The 16,385-nt window shown below is 42.1% G+C and overlaps 2 protein-coding genes across 8 annotated transcripts in view; one reads left to right on the top strand and one right to left on the bottom strand.

Annotated features, from left to right (window-relative positions):
* Window positions 1-9: 9 nt before the first annotated feature.
* PIGH (phosphatidylinositol glycan anchor biosynthesis class H) lies at window positions 10-6,682 on the top strand (the record flags this gene model as incomplete). 4 transcript variants are annotated; one of them, XR_014165873.1, is made up of 5 exons in its annotated part: window positions 164-343; window positions 3,645-3,854; window positions 4,408-4,491; window positions 4,582-5,174; window positions 5,400-6,278. XR_014165873.1 is itself a non-coding variant. In XM_081902562.1 (4 exons), the coding sequence occupies 4 exons, from the start codon at window positions 164-166 to the stop codon at window positions 6,455-6,457; spliced, it is 555 nt and encodes a 184-aa protein (XP_081758688.1). In that variant the 3' UTR covers window positions 6,458-6,682. The 4 variants fall into 4 exon arrangements, 3 of the variants coding, with proteins under 3 accessions (XP_081758688.1, XP_081758690.1, XP_081758689.1); XM_081902562.1 differs by lacking the exons at window positions 4,582-5,174; window positions 5,400-6,278 and adding an exon at window positions 6,377-6,682 and having other exon boundaries at window positions 10-343; XM_081902564.1 differs by lacking the exons at window positions 4,582-5,174; window positions 5,400-6,278 and adding an exon at window positions 6,285-6,359.
* A 1,283-nt stretch (window positions 6,683-7,965) lies between these two features.
* The window catches only part of PLEKHH1 (pleckstrin homology, MyTH4 and FERM domain containing H1), a 56,667-nt gene continuing 48,247 nt past the window's right edge, over window positions 7,966-16,385 (bottom strand). For all 4 annotated transcript variants that reach the window (XM_081900906.1, XM_081900907.1, XM_081900908.1 and 1 more), the window contains exons 26-29: window positions 15,422-15,551; window positions 14,151-14,237; window positions 13,446-13,592; window positions 7,966-12,562 (exon numbers count right to left, since the gene is read on the bottom strand). In XM_081900906.1, the coding sequence (XP_081757032.1) occupies window positions 12,368-12,562; window positions 13,446-13,592; window positions 14,151-14,237; window positions 15,422-15,551 (559 nt within the window). In that variant the 3' untranslated portion in view covers window positions 7,966-12,367. The remainder of the gene's footprint in view (window positions 12,563-13,445; window positions 13,593-14,150; window positions 14,238-15,421; window positions 15,552-16,385) is intronic.

Genomic DNA, 16,385 nt, shown 5'->3' with positions numbered 1-16,385 from the left:
GGTCGCCGGGCGGCCAGCACAAGAGACAGCTCCTCGCCCAGAAGGAGGCGGAGCCTCGATACCATCGAGTTGGTCGGAAACTAGAGCGGAAGGCAGACGGGAGGACTGTGGTGGCCGTTCTGCGCGCCTGCTGGGGCGTTCTCGTCGCTCCCTGGAGTGGGGGATGGCGGAGGAAGAGGGGTACCTGGCCCTGTCCGGGGAGCGCATCACGCTGCAGCGCCTCCACCACAGCGCCTCCTGCCGGGAGTTCCAGGTGCGCTGCCCGAGGCTGCAGCTGCGCTCGCTCAGCGCCGTCACGTGCTCCGTGTGGCTGGTGGCCTACGGGCTCTTCGTCCTCAGCCAGGTACGGAAGAGGCTTTGGCCGCCTTTTGCCTACGGGCTCCGCCACGTGCCGGTAGCTCGGGGACAGGGACTTCTAAAGGTCCCGCTTGAGGGGTGCCCCCCAAGTATTAGAGCAGCCACTTCACCCCGCGACTCTTCCGCTCCCCTCTTTCCCCACCCCCGTGTATGGCAGTGAGTTCCATTTAATCCAAAGGGATTCGCTTCCGATTCACGGTGCATAAGGGTTGCAGCCATGCAGCGCAACTCTTTGTGCACAATTGCTCAGAAGGCGCCAGGCCGAGACTTCCTAGTCTCTGTCGACTTAGGCAAGAACAGCATGCTTGACTAGATCCAGCAGCGCTGTTCTTTTATGTTTCTCCAGTTTTGAGATGCGGTTAACCAATGGAGTTTTCAAAAGGGGTGTGTGGCCCTTTTTGCACATTAATCTCCACAGTAACTTTGAATAAGTTCCTTCTGCTCACCAGCAACCCCATCCCTAACAGTGCAGACCTGTGCATGATGCTTACTTGGAAAAAGTTTCAGTAGGCTTAGAAAATTGCAGTAGAAAGCTTTGTGGGATTCTATGGAAGATCTAGTCCTGTTCCTAGAACAGTATTTATGTCTGACACATAAATATTATCATAGTTCTAGGGAACTGGAATCCGTTAGTAAATGGTAGAAATGAATGAACAGTTGTATTTAGATATTTGGTGTATTGAAGGGTGGATTCCAGGCCAATGGAAAAATACAGGCTAAGCTCCCTTTCCAAGCCAAAGCATCACCTCAGATAGAGGCTGTCAACATGACAAAAGGTGTTTATGGCCCATCCCAGAGAAATCCTTGTCTGTGCAAAACAGTTGCCATGCTTACTGTGGACAGAGAAATATTTAGGATTAAAAAAAGGGGGAGGGAGCAGGCTATACTCACAGGAAAGATGTGCCTTTTAAAAACTAGGCTTGGAATACAAGACAGATGGGGAGGTGTTGCCTGGAGCAGGGGACACCTGGGATCAAGAAAGGAAGTCGAGAGAACACCATGTGGGGGCTGAAGGACATCAGCTATGAGAGCTGGCTGGGAAGCAAGAACAAAGGGATGGTGCTTAGGATGGCTCTGGCTGCACTACTGGGCTGCTATGAAGAACAAGCTGCTCTTGAAATGACAATGCTGTAAGATCTACACCCCTTTCATATAAACTCAGTTGTAAATATGTGTAATTAAACCATATTTCTTAAAAGACACTATAGTCTTCACCGTATTTTGATTCTCATTGGAAACACAACCTTGGGTGAACACCTGGAACCTTTGGAATCTCATGCACTGCTTTGGCAGAGATTGGGGATGGCGTGCAACCTTTGTAACACTATTTCCTAAATTAGTCCAAGTACCTAGAAGCATGCAGCCTATGATAATCATGCAGAGAATAGACTACCACAGCAAAAGAACAGGAGATACCCTATTGTGTTTCTTTCCAAAGTTAAGTGTTATAAGAAAAAAATGCTCCTTTTCCCTTATGGGATATCCAAGAGCTCATTATAGAGTCCTTATGTAGGTTCTTTATTGGTAGGAGAAAAATACAGTGGCACCTCAGGTTACAAACACTTTGCTAACCTGGAAGTAGTACCTTGGGTTAAGAACTTTACCTCAGGATGAGAACAGAAATCGCACGGTGGCGGCGCGGCGGCAGCGGGAGGCCCCATTAGCTAAAGTGGTACCTCAGGTTAAGAACGGTTTCTGGTTAAGAACGGACATCCAGAATTAATTAAGTTCGTAACCAGAGGTACCACTGTAACAGAGGCCAACCAGAGAATATTGAGAAGCAAAGCAGCTAGTAAGCCTGGTCTTTGTTGCAACAGGGTGCTCATCCTCCCCCAGCACAGGAGGAAGGAGGGACCCAGAACATTGGTGTGCAAGCTCTTATATAGACTTCTGAAATTGCCTACTCTGTAGCTCAAGACCACCCCCCTCAAACATCATACATACATCACAGAAAGAGGTGGTCCCCAGCAGAAATTTGAGTGTGTTGCTTCTCTCCTGTCTGCCAGGATACCTGATAGTGCCTTATCTGATTGCCTTTTCTGTGTCCTATTGTGTATCTTTCCAAAGTTAAGTATGTTTAGGTGTGGGATCCAGTCTTGCCCTGCCTTCTCTGCTCTCTTATTCCTGGGTTTAGAAATAATTTTTTTGAAAATCTAGCATGGTCTGATTGTAGCAGCCTGTAAATTTACTGCACACCCTCAGTATAAGAATGTGCATGTTTTAAAATAGTAGACAACAGTTAAGCTAGACTACAATTCTATATACATTTACAGTACTTGGGAGTAAGTCGTATTGAGCTTCAACAACCTCTTCTATTAAAAGAAGGTCAGTTACTCAGAGATTGTAACTTTTTCAACTAAATTAAATTTCTATATGCTGGAAATAAATTCTGGGTTGTGTAGAGCTTTACCTAAGTATTCATATTCAGGGGGAAGTACAGCGCTTGCTGTGTAAGTTATGTTTACCCACCATGTCTCTGGATTGATTGGTTCAGAATTATTAACTAGGACTGCAATCCGATGGACACATTTTTGGGAATGTCAACAATCCTAAGGTTGTGCTGTAGCTTACAAAAAGCGACATCTCAGGAAGATATTAAATTACACAAGAGTATTCCAGAAACGAAATAAATGAAAAAACCCTATATGTTCTTTTTGGAAAGAGAAAAAAGTGAGAAGCTGTCCTGTGGTTTGATATGTTCAAAGAATGGTCTTCTGTGCCAGCATAGTCTCTAAAATATCTCATTTCTCCCTATAGTTGTTAAAGTTGGTGCCTTTTTATATTTTTTGGTACCCCATGTTCTTACATTATACTGTACTAATAGAGTTTACATGTGCTTTTTAAAACATAATTGATTTATCCTCATTTACCAATAATACATATATGAAGAGGAACCATTAAAATACAATTAGATAAACAGTGCAGGTGAGAGAGGTGAAACTCCATTCTCTTTATTTTTATATTTATCTATGGAAAGTCTATTAGATGTCCAGGCCTATTTTCTGTTCATTACACTACTTCATAAGATTAATCTGTGATTGATTTTGTTTCCCCCTTTTTATCTCTAAGCATAAGGATGATTATACTTAACCTTTTGACATGAAGGGCAGATGCATAACGCACAATTCAGTTGCTGTGGTCTCATTCCATATTGTTCAATAGCTGGAATGTTAGGCTGCTTCAAGTCCTTTGGAAGTTTGTCATGATCATGTCTTCAAATCAGTAGTTGAGAGAACAGGTCAGTTAAAGGATTTGGCCTAATGTTCTTGACTTGGTTTCTATTACAGAACAGTGCGGTGCTCTCTGCTGCTATATTTGTCACACTGATAGGCTTGCTTGCGTACCTGCACTTTGTGAAAATTGACCAGGAGTCTCTGCTTATTGTTGGCTCACTTGGAATACAGATGACTTCATCCTATGCATCTGGCAAAGAAAGTACAACCTTTATAGAGATAAGCCAGGTAAAAGATGTGGTCATCAACGAAGCCATCTATATGGTAAGCCTAATATGCCACTTCTTTTACTATGCTACTGCTTATCTCATTTCTTCAGCAACCAGAGGGCTGGGTTTCTTTGTTTTTTGTTTTGTCTGGAAAGGATTTTCCCATGTCAGATGCCAAGGTGTTCTATGGTGTTGGAGCAACAACAGAAAGGGCTCTGTTCTGTTCTTCAGGACCAGCTGATCTTTCCCCTTGAAATGAGAGAACTCTAAATGGAATCTCCCCAACAGATCTCAGTGGGAGAGGGATGGCTGCAGACCTGGTCCAACTGTGTGTTGGGGTTAAGTTCTTAATTCAGTAGGCAGATGGGTGGTGGGGCCAGCAAACCTCTTTGATTCTCTTCTCTGTTGGTTAAAAAAGAATTTCTAAGGTGGCTCTAACCTAAGGAAACCTTACTGGTCACTCTAGGATATCGTTATCCTTTCGTGAAGAAATTATCATTCTGATAATGATGTGGGTAGCGATTTCTTGTACCACGGTTGTAATCTTATAATTGGTAGCACAGAACAACTTTCTCATTGTTATATTTGTGTGTTGTTTGTTTTTGTAGCAAAAGGTTATCTATTACCTGTGCATCCTTCTCCAAGACCCTGTGGAACCTCATGTTGTTTCAGAGGTAGTACCATTGTTCCAGGTGAGTCCATCAAAGTGCACAGGAGTGTTGGAGATGGTAGAAAATATTTGTTAGGCCATGTAGACTCTGACTGTGGCCTCTTATTTTCAGAACTCTGCAGTGCTACACAACACTTCTTTACGTGATCTTCCTTTCAATCCTGGGTCCAAGAACATAGAGTAGCTGTTAGTTTGTAATTCAGTGCACCTTAGACGCAGCAGTGACATGCTCAGTTGAGCATGGATTAACTGCTGAACTTTCTGGATAGTTGATCTTGCCCAGGTAGGTGGGGCAGTAACCCTAGTCACCCTTTGGTGCATTTAAGCCCTTGCTTTTCTCAGTTATGTCAGCTCTAAAGAATACAATTTACCATCTCACTGAGCCAATTAACACTTCTATAATCACGTACTAAATTAACCTGTTTTTCTATGAAACTCAGTGGCAACCTTCAAGAAGAAAGCTTCCAAATGGACTTTACACTAAGAGTTGTTTTCAGCAGCTCAAAAGGCATTAGGACTCAGAGAGCAAAGGGTGGGTGGGATGGAGTGGGAAATTACCGCAGAGGTGAGGAGTTAAATACGGAAATATTTCTGAGTTTTTGGCCCACCTCAGTAGTAGTAGAAAGTTATAATTTTATGCCTTTTCTATTGTGTTAGCATGGGTGGAGTTCTAGGATACTATTAATTTTGTGGCTGACCAGATCAGTGAAGGCATGCAGTGGTACCTCGGGTTACATACGCTTCAGGTTACAGACTCCGCTAACCCAGAAATAGTACCTCGGGTTAAGAACTTTGCTTCAGCATGAGAACAGAAATCGTACTCCGGCGGTGCGGCGGCAGGAGGCCCCATTAGCTAAAGTGGTGCTTCAGATTAAGAACAGTTTCAGGTTAAGAACGCACCTCCAGAACGAATTAAGTACTTAACCTGAGGTACCACTGTAGTTTGGATAAAACTTAAGAAGTTAGGCCTTTTAAAACATCACTGCTTTGATCATTCAGGCTAGTCTCTGCAGCAGTAGATGTTCTTCAGAAAGGGCAACCCTGTTTCTCCACCCCCCCCCTCCACATTGCTTGTATCCTTACATTTTTACTTACAGAGAATGCAGAATTCATTTTCCAGCTTGCTTTTGTCCATCATCTCAAATCAGCCGATCTGCTCTTTTGAACTCCTAGCCAGCAGCAAACCAGGGACATATACCCTGTCTCCAGCAAAGAAACAAAATAAGCACATAAACAGAACATATGACGTAGCATTTTGGTGGGGTGGCTGGTCCCTCCAAACTGGCTGTTCTGCCTTCCTCTCTCTCTCTCCTTTTGTCAGTATAGCCAGTCAGGGAACTTGGCTTTACATAGAGGAACTTGTAGAATTAAAGAAGATAGGGTGGGACTATGAGCATGTGCTGCCAGTGTTAGGTAAGAGAGATAACCTGTGTGTGTCAGGTGTGTTTGCCTGGGTTCAGTGTGTCTAGGTGCATGTGCCAGTGCCAGCTGAGTGTGTGCTCCAGGTGTGTGTGCCTTGGTTAAATGTTGATGTATACATTTATGCAAGCAATCTCTCCTAATAAATTTTGTATGTCATTTCCACTAATGTGTGCATTTTATGCATACTTTTCTCTAAGATGTGCATTTTTGTACACCTTGGTTGAGGAATTGCATAGCAAAATTCAGAGTAGTGTGAATTTCAAAACATAGCTGTTTTGTTTTGTGTATTTTGTTCAGTAGGTGGGAATTCAGTAGGTTCACATTAAATGCAAACAAAATCAAATTTCCCCCCCATCTCTAGATGAAACCTTTTTTATTTTTCTCCTCCTGTAGCTATGCTGGCTTTGGGTGAAGCCTCCCTAATCTTTCAGCAGCAATTGCAGTTCTTCAGCCATTTGAGTCTCTCTTGTCTCCTTTATATATAGAGCTCCAAGCCGCGTCTAGATTGCCTTGTCCAAGTGTACAAAAGCTGCCAAGAAATCCTGGAGCAGAGGAAGACATATTGACACCAGTTTTTAAAGTGAAGTCTTTATCTGGGTAGAAAACTTGCTAAAATACCAAGCTTTTCTTAAAAAAAATAGTTGGGAAGCATGTTAAGGGACTTGACCATGTGGATAACTAGATGGCAGTGGATTCTAATGCACCAGAGAACTGAAACCTGCTAGTGCTTTCATGGGCAAGGACGTGAGTATGTAATCTTGGATAAATGTTATGGTGGAGAAATGGCTAAACTGGGCCCCACATCTTTTTTCTCCAACATGACATAAGAATGATTATAAACCTTCTGTAAATAATTAACTCTACCATGTGAATGGAAATCTACAGGGAAGGTTCAGCAGAAATGGGATGGACAGGGAAACTGCCACCTTAGTACAAGTATATGGAAGATGAGAAACTGAGAACACCATTACATTATCTTCTAAAATCAATTGTGAGATCTTCAGTGTCTGTATGATATTCTTACTTATGCACTTAGGTTTGTCATTAGCAATTGATACAAATGTCTGCTAAACAAATCCTTTCACTCGTTGTTTTAGAAGCATTTTGCTGTGTTCTGTGTTGTAACAAGATAACCTGTGTTTACCAAGTTCATATGTTGTAAGGACATTTTCCAGTACACATGGAAGATCTGGCCAGAGTCTAGAGAACCTCACATCTAACGTCAAAGAAAAACAGACTTCTCATCATCCAGCCAGACAACTGCTTTTGAAATTCAGGGAAATTTCAAAGCACTTGGTCATAGGACATGGAGAGGGTGCAGAACTGCTTCCTCCCAAGGAAAGTGTCAGAAGTCATGCTGATCTCCCACAATCCCTAAGTTTAGCTGCCTGAATTGTTGGTTGGAAATTTGTCAAATAGTAAATGCAATTCCCTTATTAGTTTGTCCTACTGCATGTGCTTTGGGCAGGAAACAACACTGATAATTAAGAGACCCACTGTATAAGAATACTATCCTGAGTTAAAACTATCCCAAATCTACTTTGTCCAGGCTAAAGAAGATTTCCCCCCGCAAATGCCACATAATATTCAGGCATGGGCTTTGGCAAGTCTTCAAATCAAGGGAGTTGCACCTTTGTGGAATAGCCACCAAGAGAACCCCTCTCATCACAATTTCATGGTACAAGTTTGGTGCGCAGACTGCATGGGGTCAAGAGAGCTATTTGAATAGTTCGACAAATGCTTGCCAGATTTCAAAGAAGTGCCATCACATGAAGAGGCTGCTGATGGAACGCATGTTCAGTTTCCCCTGTTGATTTCTAGGCAAGGAAGACACAAGTACATTCTTACTGAAGGAATGTGTTGTAGACTACAGCTCTCTTGTTAAAATGTGGAAGGAACTGGTTTGATATCCAGCTGCAACTGTTAAAGCTGCTCTACCAGCAGAAACCCCCTTTATTTCAGTAGGATCTTTTGTGTTCAACTGAGAGGAAATAGGTCCCTGTGTTTGGCATAGAATGTTTGCTGCATCTGCTTACACCATCCCAAAAGCTAGGTAACAAATAAAACAATGAAAGAAAGAAAAATCTCCTGCTTTATTGATAATCATAAGTTTATTAGCTTTACCATCATTGCATTACAGTACATCATAGTTTTTTATGTACAAAACAGTAGTTGTGAAAACAAAGTCTTCTTTTTCACTGTTGTGCTATAGCAAATTTCCAGCTAGGGGCACAGGGCTGTTCACAACTGAATTTTATAAACTTTGCTAGAAGGGAATCCTACAAATCTGTCATGGTTTCAATAGACAAGTTTTCTGAATGCCAATAAACTATAAATATATAGTGGCATCATAGTCTCTGCATCAGAGGAGAGAGCTGGATTCAGGTCTCACTGGGATCAACTAGTAAGCTGCTATATTTCAGCTCCAGCCTCTCATCTAACATGGGAGTAAGGCTATTACTGTAAAATGAAAATCAGCAGCATTAACGAGAGTATTGGAGCATACCTAACACTATCCGTGGAAACAAGCCGAAGATAAGTATATTTTCAGTGGACAGTTTGGATTTGATTGTACAGTGTTCTCAACCCTCCAACGCTACACACATTACTTTGAAGCAAGTAAGTTCTGTGGAAATAGATGGAACATACATTCCATAGTTTGGAAGTAAACAGTGTCCAAGTGTGGTAGACTACAGTACTTCTGTTCTTTGCTCTCACAGTAAGTTTCAAGTACAGTAGGAAAAATTCACATCCTCAGATGGCCACAGCTCTTTTCACAAATATATAAAAAACCAGCTAAAATACAGTTGAGGACAGACAACCAACAGCTGTAACAGCAATCTGGGGGAAAATGACCCCAACCAACGTGAAAAGGATTATTGGGAGCAAAAAGAGATTAAAAAAAATTGTAACAATTTCACCAGCCCTCACCTGTTTTTAGCAGGAACCTTTAAAGGATCCTGTCCAAATATATGCATGGTTAACAGGATGTGCACACACCTTCCTGCCAGCTGACAGGCCATGCAGATGGAACCTGATGTATGGTTTTAGGCTGCTGCTTTGCTTCCAGATGTGCACTTTGCTGAGGTTGCAGATTCAGATGCACAGATTATTTGAGCTTTATGTGCAGATAATCCAGCAAGAGGATCTGCATGGGTGGGGCTCTTGTTCTTTTGGGACAGAAGTGTTTCCTTTGTAAGGTTTTGCTACACTCAACAAGTGCCATATGGCTTGTCCATGGATGCTGGAGAATGGCCACACAGATCAAATAAAATAACAATGATCTGCAGATCTTTATTTTAGTTATAGAAATGTAGATTATTCAAGAATGCAGTACAAATCACATTATAGGTATACATTTTTACAGGAAAAATAATCTGAACAGCAATACCTATAATCAATTTATCAGCTTTGTCACAAGTGATTATTGGAAGGAGATCACTTATTTTTAAAGGCAAGATGGACACCATTTAGAAATGTATTTGTTTGCTAACCACTCCCCTTTGAAGGAAGCAGGAGTTCCAAAGATAAGTATTGCTAAAAAAAATAAGGTTTTTTTGTGTTAAACAAAGCCATAAGATGGGAGGCAAAACAACATCAGATGCCTTCCCATTTCAAAGTGGTCCTAGTACAAATGTCAGTAGTGAACACATCCAAAAATAAATACAATATAGTGGTTCCAACATTTCAAAGCATACACCTGAGATTATGCATCATAAAATGCACCTCTATGGCAAGAGCCAAGGGATTGTCCTTGTGTAATGCTATGGTACAGTATCTATCTAGTAGAATATATGAGGGATATTTTCTTGCAACCATTCATGTTTTTGCCAGTTCCCCCAAAAGCACACTACCTGCATTTTACTATAGTTCAAAAGTAAACATGTTAAATTATTCCACCCTAATGCTGTACCATGTACGAAAACTCATCAACCATGAAAATGTTTTAGTCAAAGTAGTTTCTTTCCCCCCATATTCAGAAAGTCTAGATACTATGTGTGCAATTGTTCAGCTACAAGGAAATACTCTGGATCATCAAAGGAAACTTCTAATACTAAACAGCCATTCCTTAAGTATCCCCTGCATATACGAAGAAGTCATTCCGCAAATTGTCCAGGCAACTTTTTCTATTGCTGAACTGATCTTACCATTAGTACTCTTATAATCTGTTTCCAAATATTTAATCCGAGACCATCTTCCTATAGCCCAGACCCATGGTATCATTTCCTATCCTTGAGGCACAGGATGCTCAATTGATTTCACACATATTTTTTTATATCCTTTAAATAATTTTAAAACTCTAAATATACTCCTCCTGCGTCCTGATCCTATGCATGCTTACTTGCAAGTAAGTCTCACAGTTTAATGGAGCTTACTCCCAATTAAGTATGCACTGAATTGCAGCCTTACCCTTCTTTTGTTTTGGTTAAACATGCCCAGTTCCTTCAGCCTCCCTCTACAGGATTTGTTTCCCAGACCCTGTGATCATCCATGTAACTCATTTCCAATATGTCAGCATGATCTGCATTCACTGTTGAACACAGCATTCCACCCAAGTTCTTTCCAGTGCCAAAATTTTTTGATACTTCTACTTCACAAGTCTTTTGCTAAGAATTCAATTATATATTATAGGGGAAATGGAACTGCAGCTGTACCTGCAAATGGGGATCCCCATATTAAAGTCTCTCCTGTAATGTGTAATATTATCCCCATATTAAATTCTCTCCTGTAATGTGTAATATTATTCATGTGAATCACCACATGGCGAATTTCCCCACTGCTCCACATTATTGGCTGCCACTAGTGTGGGCATCTTCAAATGGCAGTGGCCATTTCTGCCCCAATACCACAATGTTGACTTACGTTTATACTGGTACCCTTGGAAACTTGTAGATTTACCCTGGACATACTCCAACTGCCCAGTTAAGATACCTAGATAAGAAGGCTAGGTATCTTTCCCCCTTTGCAACATGGGCACTTGTTCACACACTTTCTCTTTTTTACTTACTGTCTGACACTTCAGCATGAAACCATTTCCCATAATTAGCTAATCCATTAAAGCAGGGATGGGCAACCCCTGTATTCTTTAGGTCACTCCAGACTGTGGTCCAGACCATCTCAACAGCCTTGCAGGCACTCAGGGTCAATGATAAGGTCAGCACCATCTAACAGCAAGGATTCCACATTTGTAGATTTAATACACATTTGTGTATAACAGAGGCATTACTGTACAAGACCCCAATAGGTGTAAACATCAGAAGTGTGGAACACCCCTGTATCTCACAACTTTTGAAAAAAATCTGTTTTCCCCATGAGGGAATGTATCATACCTTGCACAAAAGTTGGTAGGACTATTGGGATCCAGACAGTATTGCTTTTTGGTCCTGGGTATCCCTATGTTAATCTATATCAAGTCCTCCCAGCCAGTTCCTCACATCTTTAGAGTACTATATAGTATGTTTGTGAAAAATAGGTACAAAAGTAATTGACTCCAACCTTCAACATAGCTATTTCCTCTTCTAAGCCCTTTCTTTACAAGCAATAGTTCTCCCAAGTCAGGTGTCTCTCCTCACCCCCACCCCCATTTATGCAGAACAAAAGTCCTTGCAGTTGGGGAAAAGCACATATTTCCCCTCCTCAGGGCGCTTTTTCAAGGCAGCAATATATTATTCTAGTTGCCTACATATTATGTGAATTCTCTGATCCAGTGTGTTTGGCAATGCCATTTTTGTCAGTCTATCATCTCAGGATGTTTGCACTTGAAATAATGTCTTAAGGAATATGGTACATATTCATTTACCCAGCACACTTCAGAAGATGAGGTAGGGAAACAAAAGGTTTTGGGGGGAAATAGGATCTTACATAAATAGTGCTATTTTTGCCGGGGAGAGTGGGAAAGGCAAGAGAGTGTAAGTTGGCAATCAGGTGAAGACCCCAAAACAAGCTTTGTGTTCTGGGAAGTTTGCAGGTCAATAGCTGATGAATGCATATTCAGGAAGAAATCAATAGCTGAGAAACTGATGATTAGTTTCTAATCATAACACATGTTTAGTAAGAAGATGAATGCTGTCAAAACTCTTGCAATCGGGAGTGAGGTCTGAGAGAAATACTGGTTGCAAAAGAAAAAGCTTTGATACAGTTGAGTGTGCGTGGAATCAGCGAAGCCACCCAAAAAGATGAAACCAAGGGTGTGGTTTAAAAGTGGTTGGAGGCAATGCCGTGCTACGTGAGAACTCTAGCAGGGACAAAGTGTGAAAGATACCCTTTCTATTCCAAATAAGTAACCCTACCCCCAGCTCTAGTTCTTAAAGGGAAAAAAGATGTATAGCTCTAAACAAACCTCTAGGAAAGTTGCACTTCACCAAGGAGGTAGACCTGGAGTCTGCCTGATTAGCAGGGCACATAAGCAATGAAATCACAGCAGTCTTCAATTCACAGTGTGGCAAGACAACTCTGAAAGGCACTTGAAACAGGGCTTACAGCAGTGTAGGCCCCTTAGTGGTCCGGGGCAGAGAAGGAAAGAAAGACCTGCTTTCAAGTTCCATGAGCTTCTTAGTAGATGACGTTCTCCATGGTGAGCTGACACTCTGAGGAGGAGGCGTAGGAGACAGGTGTGGCGTCGATGAACTGTAGTTAATATAGCTAGCCATAAGGAGAGTCACTTCAGCAATCTGTTGGGAAGGTGAAAGGGAAAGAAAAAAAAAGAGTATTCCAATAAAATTGATTTTCTTGGACCAACTAGTAAGCTGACCTTTTGATACAATCACCCCATGCTATAAAATGGGACATAGAGCTATTATATAAACAGGTCCATCAAGCTCAGTTTTGTCATGTGATTGGCAGCTGCACTTCACAGCCTTGGGCAAAGATCTTTTCAAACTCAGCTACCTAAAACCAGAGATGTCATGCATTGGCCAGTGTTCTTTGTTCAACTCACTGTGCATACACGATGCATGTATGATCTAAAATTTAAACATTTTGAGAGAAATTTTATTTCCCACAGATAATAGGTGCTCATTATAACTGTAGGCCAGTTAGAAAGGATGTATGCTTTGGTGAGTCACACCTTTCTGTAGAAGAAAACGCAAAAAAGCAAATATCAGGTTTCTGACTTAATGCCCAGACTGAGTAGCCTAGTCTCAGGCCACACTTCTGAGATTTTACAGGGCTTAAAACCCAGGATAAAGGTACTGCAGTGTTAATTATGCATTCAATAATGTAATTTAGATGTCAAACTGCACACAAGAGCAATTTATGCACTAGGAAGAAAATAATAGTATTATAATATATAAATAAGTAACTTCCTAAATATACATTTCCAAATTAAAAAGGTCTTTCTTCACCACATGGAACTTGTTCAGGCTTGGAAGAAACTTGGAAGGACCAACACTTCACAGCTACCCCTGCGTGCTTGATGCACCAAGCACACACACATATATGCCTTTTTTTTCTGGCCCTATCCAGAGAAAGGAACATCAGCTGCCTTCTGGGGGTTTATATTCAATGTATGTTCAATAAAAAAAAGAAATTCCCCACACTTCGCTTTGTACTCACCTTTACAGCTGCCATTGTAAAAAGTAGTTTTTCAGGAGTGGTTTGGCCAGAGCACCTGTCCTTCACTTGACTGACCACAACCATAAAGTCATCATGACAGCCTCCAAAGGTCAGTACAGAAGAGTACGAGTAAGCCAGCTTTAAGTGCTTCATGTAAGCAGAGGATAAGATGATTAGGGACAATAAACTGCTACATAAGAGCATTGGTCTTCTACACCCTCCTCTAAACGGTTTTAGGAATTGTCTAAGCCTCGTTCATGAATAGGTTTGAACAAGTCTCTTAGTCTGAATTTCTAAAATGAAATAATAATGACAGTAAAGCATAACAGTATGCCACACGAATGGTTAAATCATAAAATGTATATAATCCAGTTTTGGTTTTTTTAAGCGCATGCCACGTTGAAGCAGCAGTTAGTAGTGTGACTTTAATGAACTGGAAGTCCATAAATTGAAAGCGGCTTTTTCTTGAAATCATCTGATTTCTCTCTTATTGCCTCTGGTTCTATTTGCCACTATCTTTCCTAAAGAAACAGTTTATTTTCCCTGATTTAATAAATCACCTGATTCAGCCAAATAAATTGTTTTCTCCTAACTGTAATCAGAGTCAATGACAGAATGTATGCCCAGTTTCTGTCCTGCATAATTATTGAAATGTGGTTCTGGAGAAAAGAGCTGAAATTCCTCTGCCACTGTTTCTCAACATACCAAAGTATTATATTCCAGTATACTGATTCCATCTTCATTCACAGCTATCCAAAGTGGAGAGTCTTCCAAGGGAGAAGGTAGGACAGGCTGGGGAAATAATAAGACACAGTAATACTGTTATAATGTCATGCTACCATGGAGGGATAATAACAACTGATAAGTCTGTGGGTTCATATTATCTTGTGCACATTATTAACTATATCATATCTGTTGAAAGCCTGTATCACAGTGTGCATTACTGTTTTTAAGAAGATGCATGCTGGTTTCAGTATTTTAAGAATCATTAGGACAAGAGAGGCTTAGATTTATTACTGATGGTAAACTAGCGTTTTGCTAATTCAAGGGAAGTTACATTGACTGCGGAAAGTGAATGGAATGCATGTTGTTGCCCTGATTTGGGGTTTTTTTTCCAGTATCTCCATACAAATAAATCTCCCGGTCCATCCCTGAATGGTAATGAAATACAGTAGTGTTGTAATAATTTCAAGCTGCTGCAGGAATATTATGAGGGGAAAACAGGAGTCTTATATCAGGACAGACCCCTGGTCTATCAGTATTTTGTACACTGAAAGGCAGCAGCTCTCCAGAATTTCAGACCAAGGCGAGAAGAAAATGGTCTGTCATATTGTCTGGAAAACTTCTTAAGTTTCCATTTCAGCTCAATAAGGATTTTCACAGGCTTGCCTTAGATACAGTACATGGAAGTAACCCCATGAGCTAGCGGAAGTGAGCAGAAGGACTCCTGCTAGCACAGTGAAGCTTCCTTGCCCTCTGTGTCCACCAGATCTACTCTGGAGGGTCATGAGAACCCCCAGAACAGAGGACGTGGGGAGGAGAGGGGAGATCAGGAAGCAGAAATGTTTGTGCTGACAGAATGATTAATGGCACCCTCCATTTGCTTAAGTTGTTATTAATAAGGCAAAGGTCAGTGGTAGTAAATCTTACTGCATTTATTATGTAAGTGTGAAAGTTTCAGAGAGGTAAAACTCTTGACAAGTAAGATTTGGATCATTTATCCCGTTTGTCTGCTAAAGCTAGTTTTCATTGCAATTTCCAAAGGCTATGTGATGATGGCTAGCGACCCCTAGTGGTAGGAAGACTAACAGCTTGAAAACAATGTCCCTTATCTATACCGTATCCCTATTTAAAATAAATAAGTAAACCCAGTGTCTTCTCCAGCTATGAAACAAAATCCAGTATGTTATCCCAAAATTATATTCTGTGGAATATAGTTTGATAAAATGTGTTTGTCCATAGAAACACAGCATTACCTTAGCAGGAAACAGTTTGGCTCCAAAAAGAGGCCATTTCCGAGCCACAGTCAAATGGATCCGAATGCATTCTTGCGGGGAGCATCCCTGCAGCGCCATCCACTTTGTAGCCAGTCGGTCAGCCAGCCACCTATAGAAATAAGATCAATCTGTCATCTTTTTCAGCGACGGGCTTATAAAAATAGATACATTAATATAGTATCTGTCACCTAAAGGCCTCAAAGTACCCTAATGCTTTTCAAAACATTAGATGGTGGAGTCACTACAGCAGTGTTTCCCAACCTTTTTTGGGCAAGGGCACACTTGTTTGATGAAAAAAATCTCGAGGCACGCCACCATTACAGCCCCGTGACGTCAGCGCGCAGCGTCACGCCGGGAGGGACGCACGAAAGTGTAACTTTCAATTTTTTCCCTCCCCCTTGCCGGGGAACCTCCAAGATTTGGGGGTGGGGGGGGGAGGAGGCAGCAAAGCGAGGGACTGAGGGACTCCTCCAACGACAAGGGTTGGGGAAGAAGAGAAAGGGCTATTCCGCTCCAGTCACGGGAGGGGAATATGTACTGGCCCAACTGGTGTGCGGTCTTCGGAAAGCGGGGTGCGGGAAGGAAGCCTAGGCTCGGGGTCCACCGACCTCGGCGGAGAAAGGCAACAACCGGAGCCGATTACGAGCCGGCGCGTGCGTGCAGCGGCTGGCCTCAAGCTCGGGAAGCTGCGCGCGGCGATGTTGACGCGGGGCGCGCGAGAGCTTGGGGGCGGGGCGGGAGAGAGAGAGAAAGAGTTGGCAGCACCAGGCGCTGTTACTTATTGCGCTGCGGACGCTGCCAGCAACTGCGGTGGTTGTGCGGCGGCCGCCGCCGCAGAACGTCCTCGTCAGTCAGCTGAGCTGCCTGGCGGCGTAGGGAGCCGAGGGGCGGGGCTTCCTTTCTGAAGGAGCTGAGGGTGGGGGTCCTCCGGCGCCTTCGGTGA

Source organism: Podarcis melisellensis (genome assembly GCF_964234715.1).
Source record: "Podarcis melisellensis genome assembly, chromosome: 1".
NCBI lineage: Eukaryota > Metazoa > Chordata > Lepidosauria > Squamata > Lacertidae > Podarcis > Podarcis melisellensis.
The sequence above is the reverse complement of the archived record's forward strand: the minus strand, read 5'-3'. Positions and strand labels throughout refer to the sequence as shown.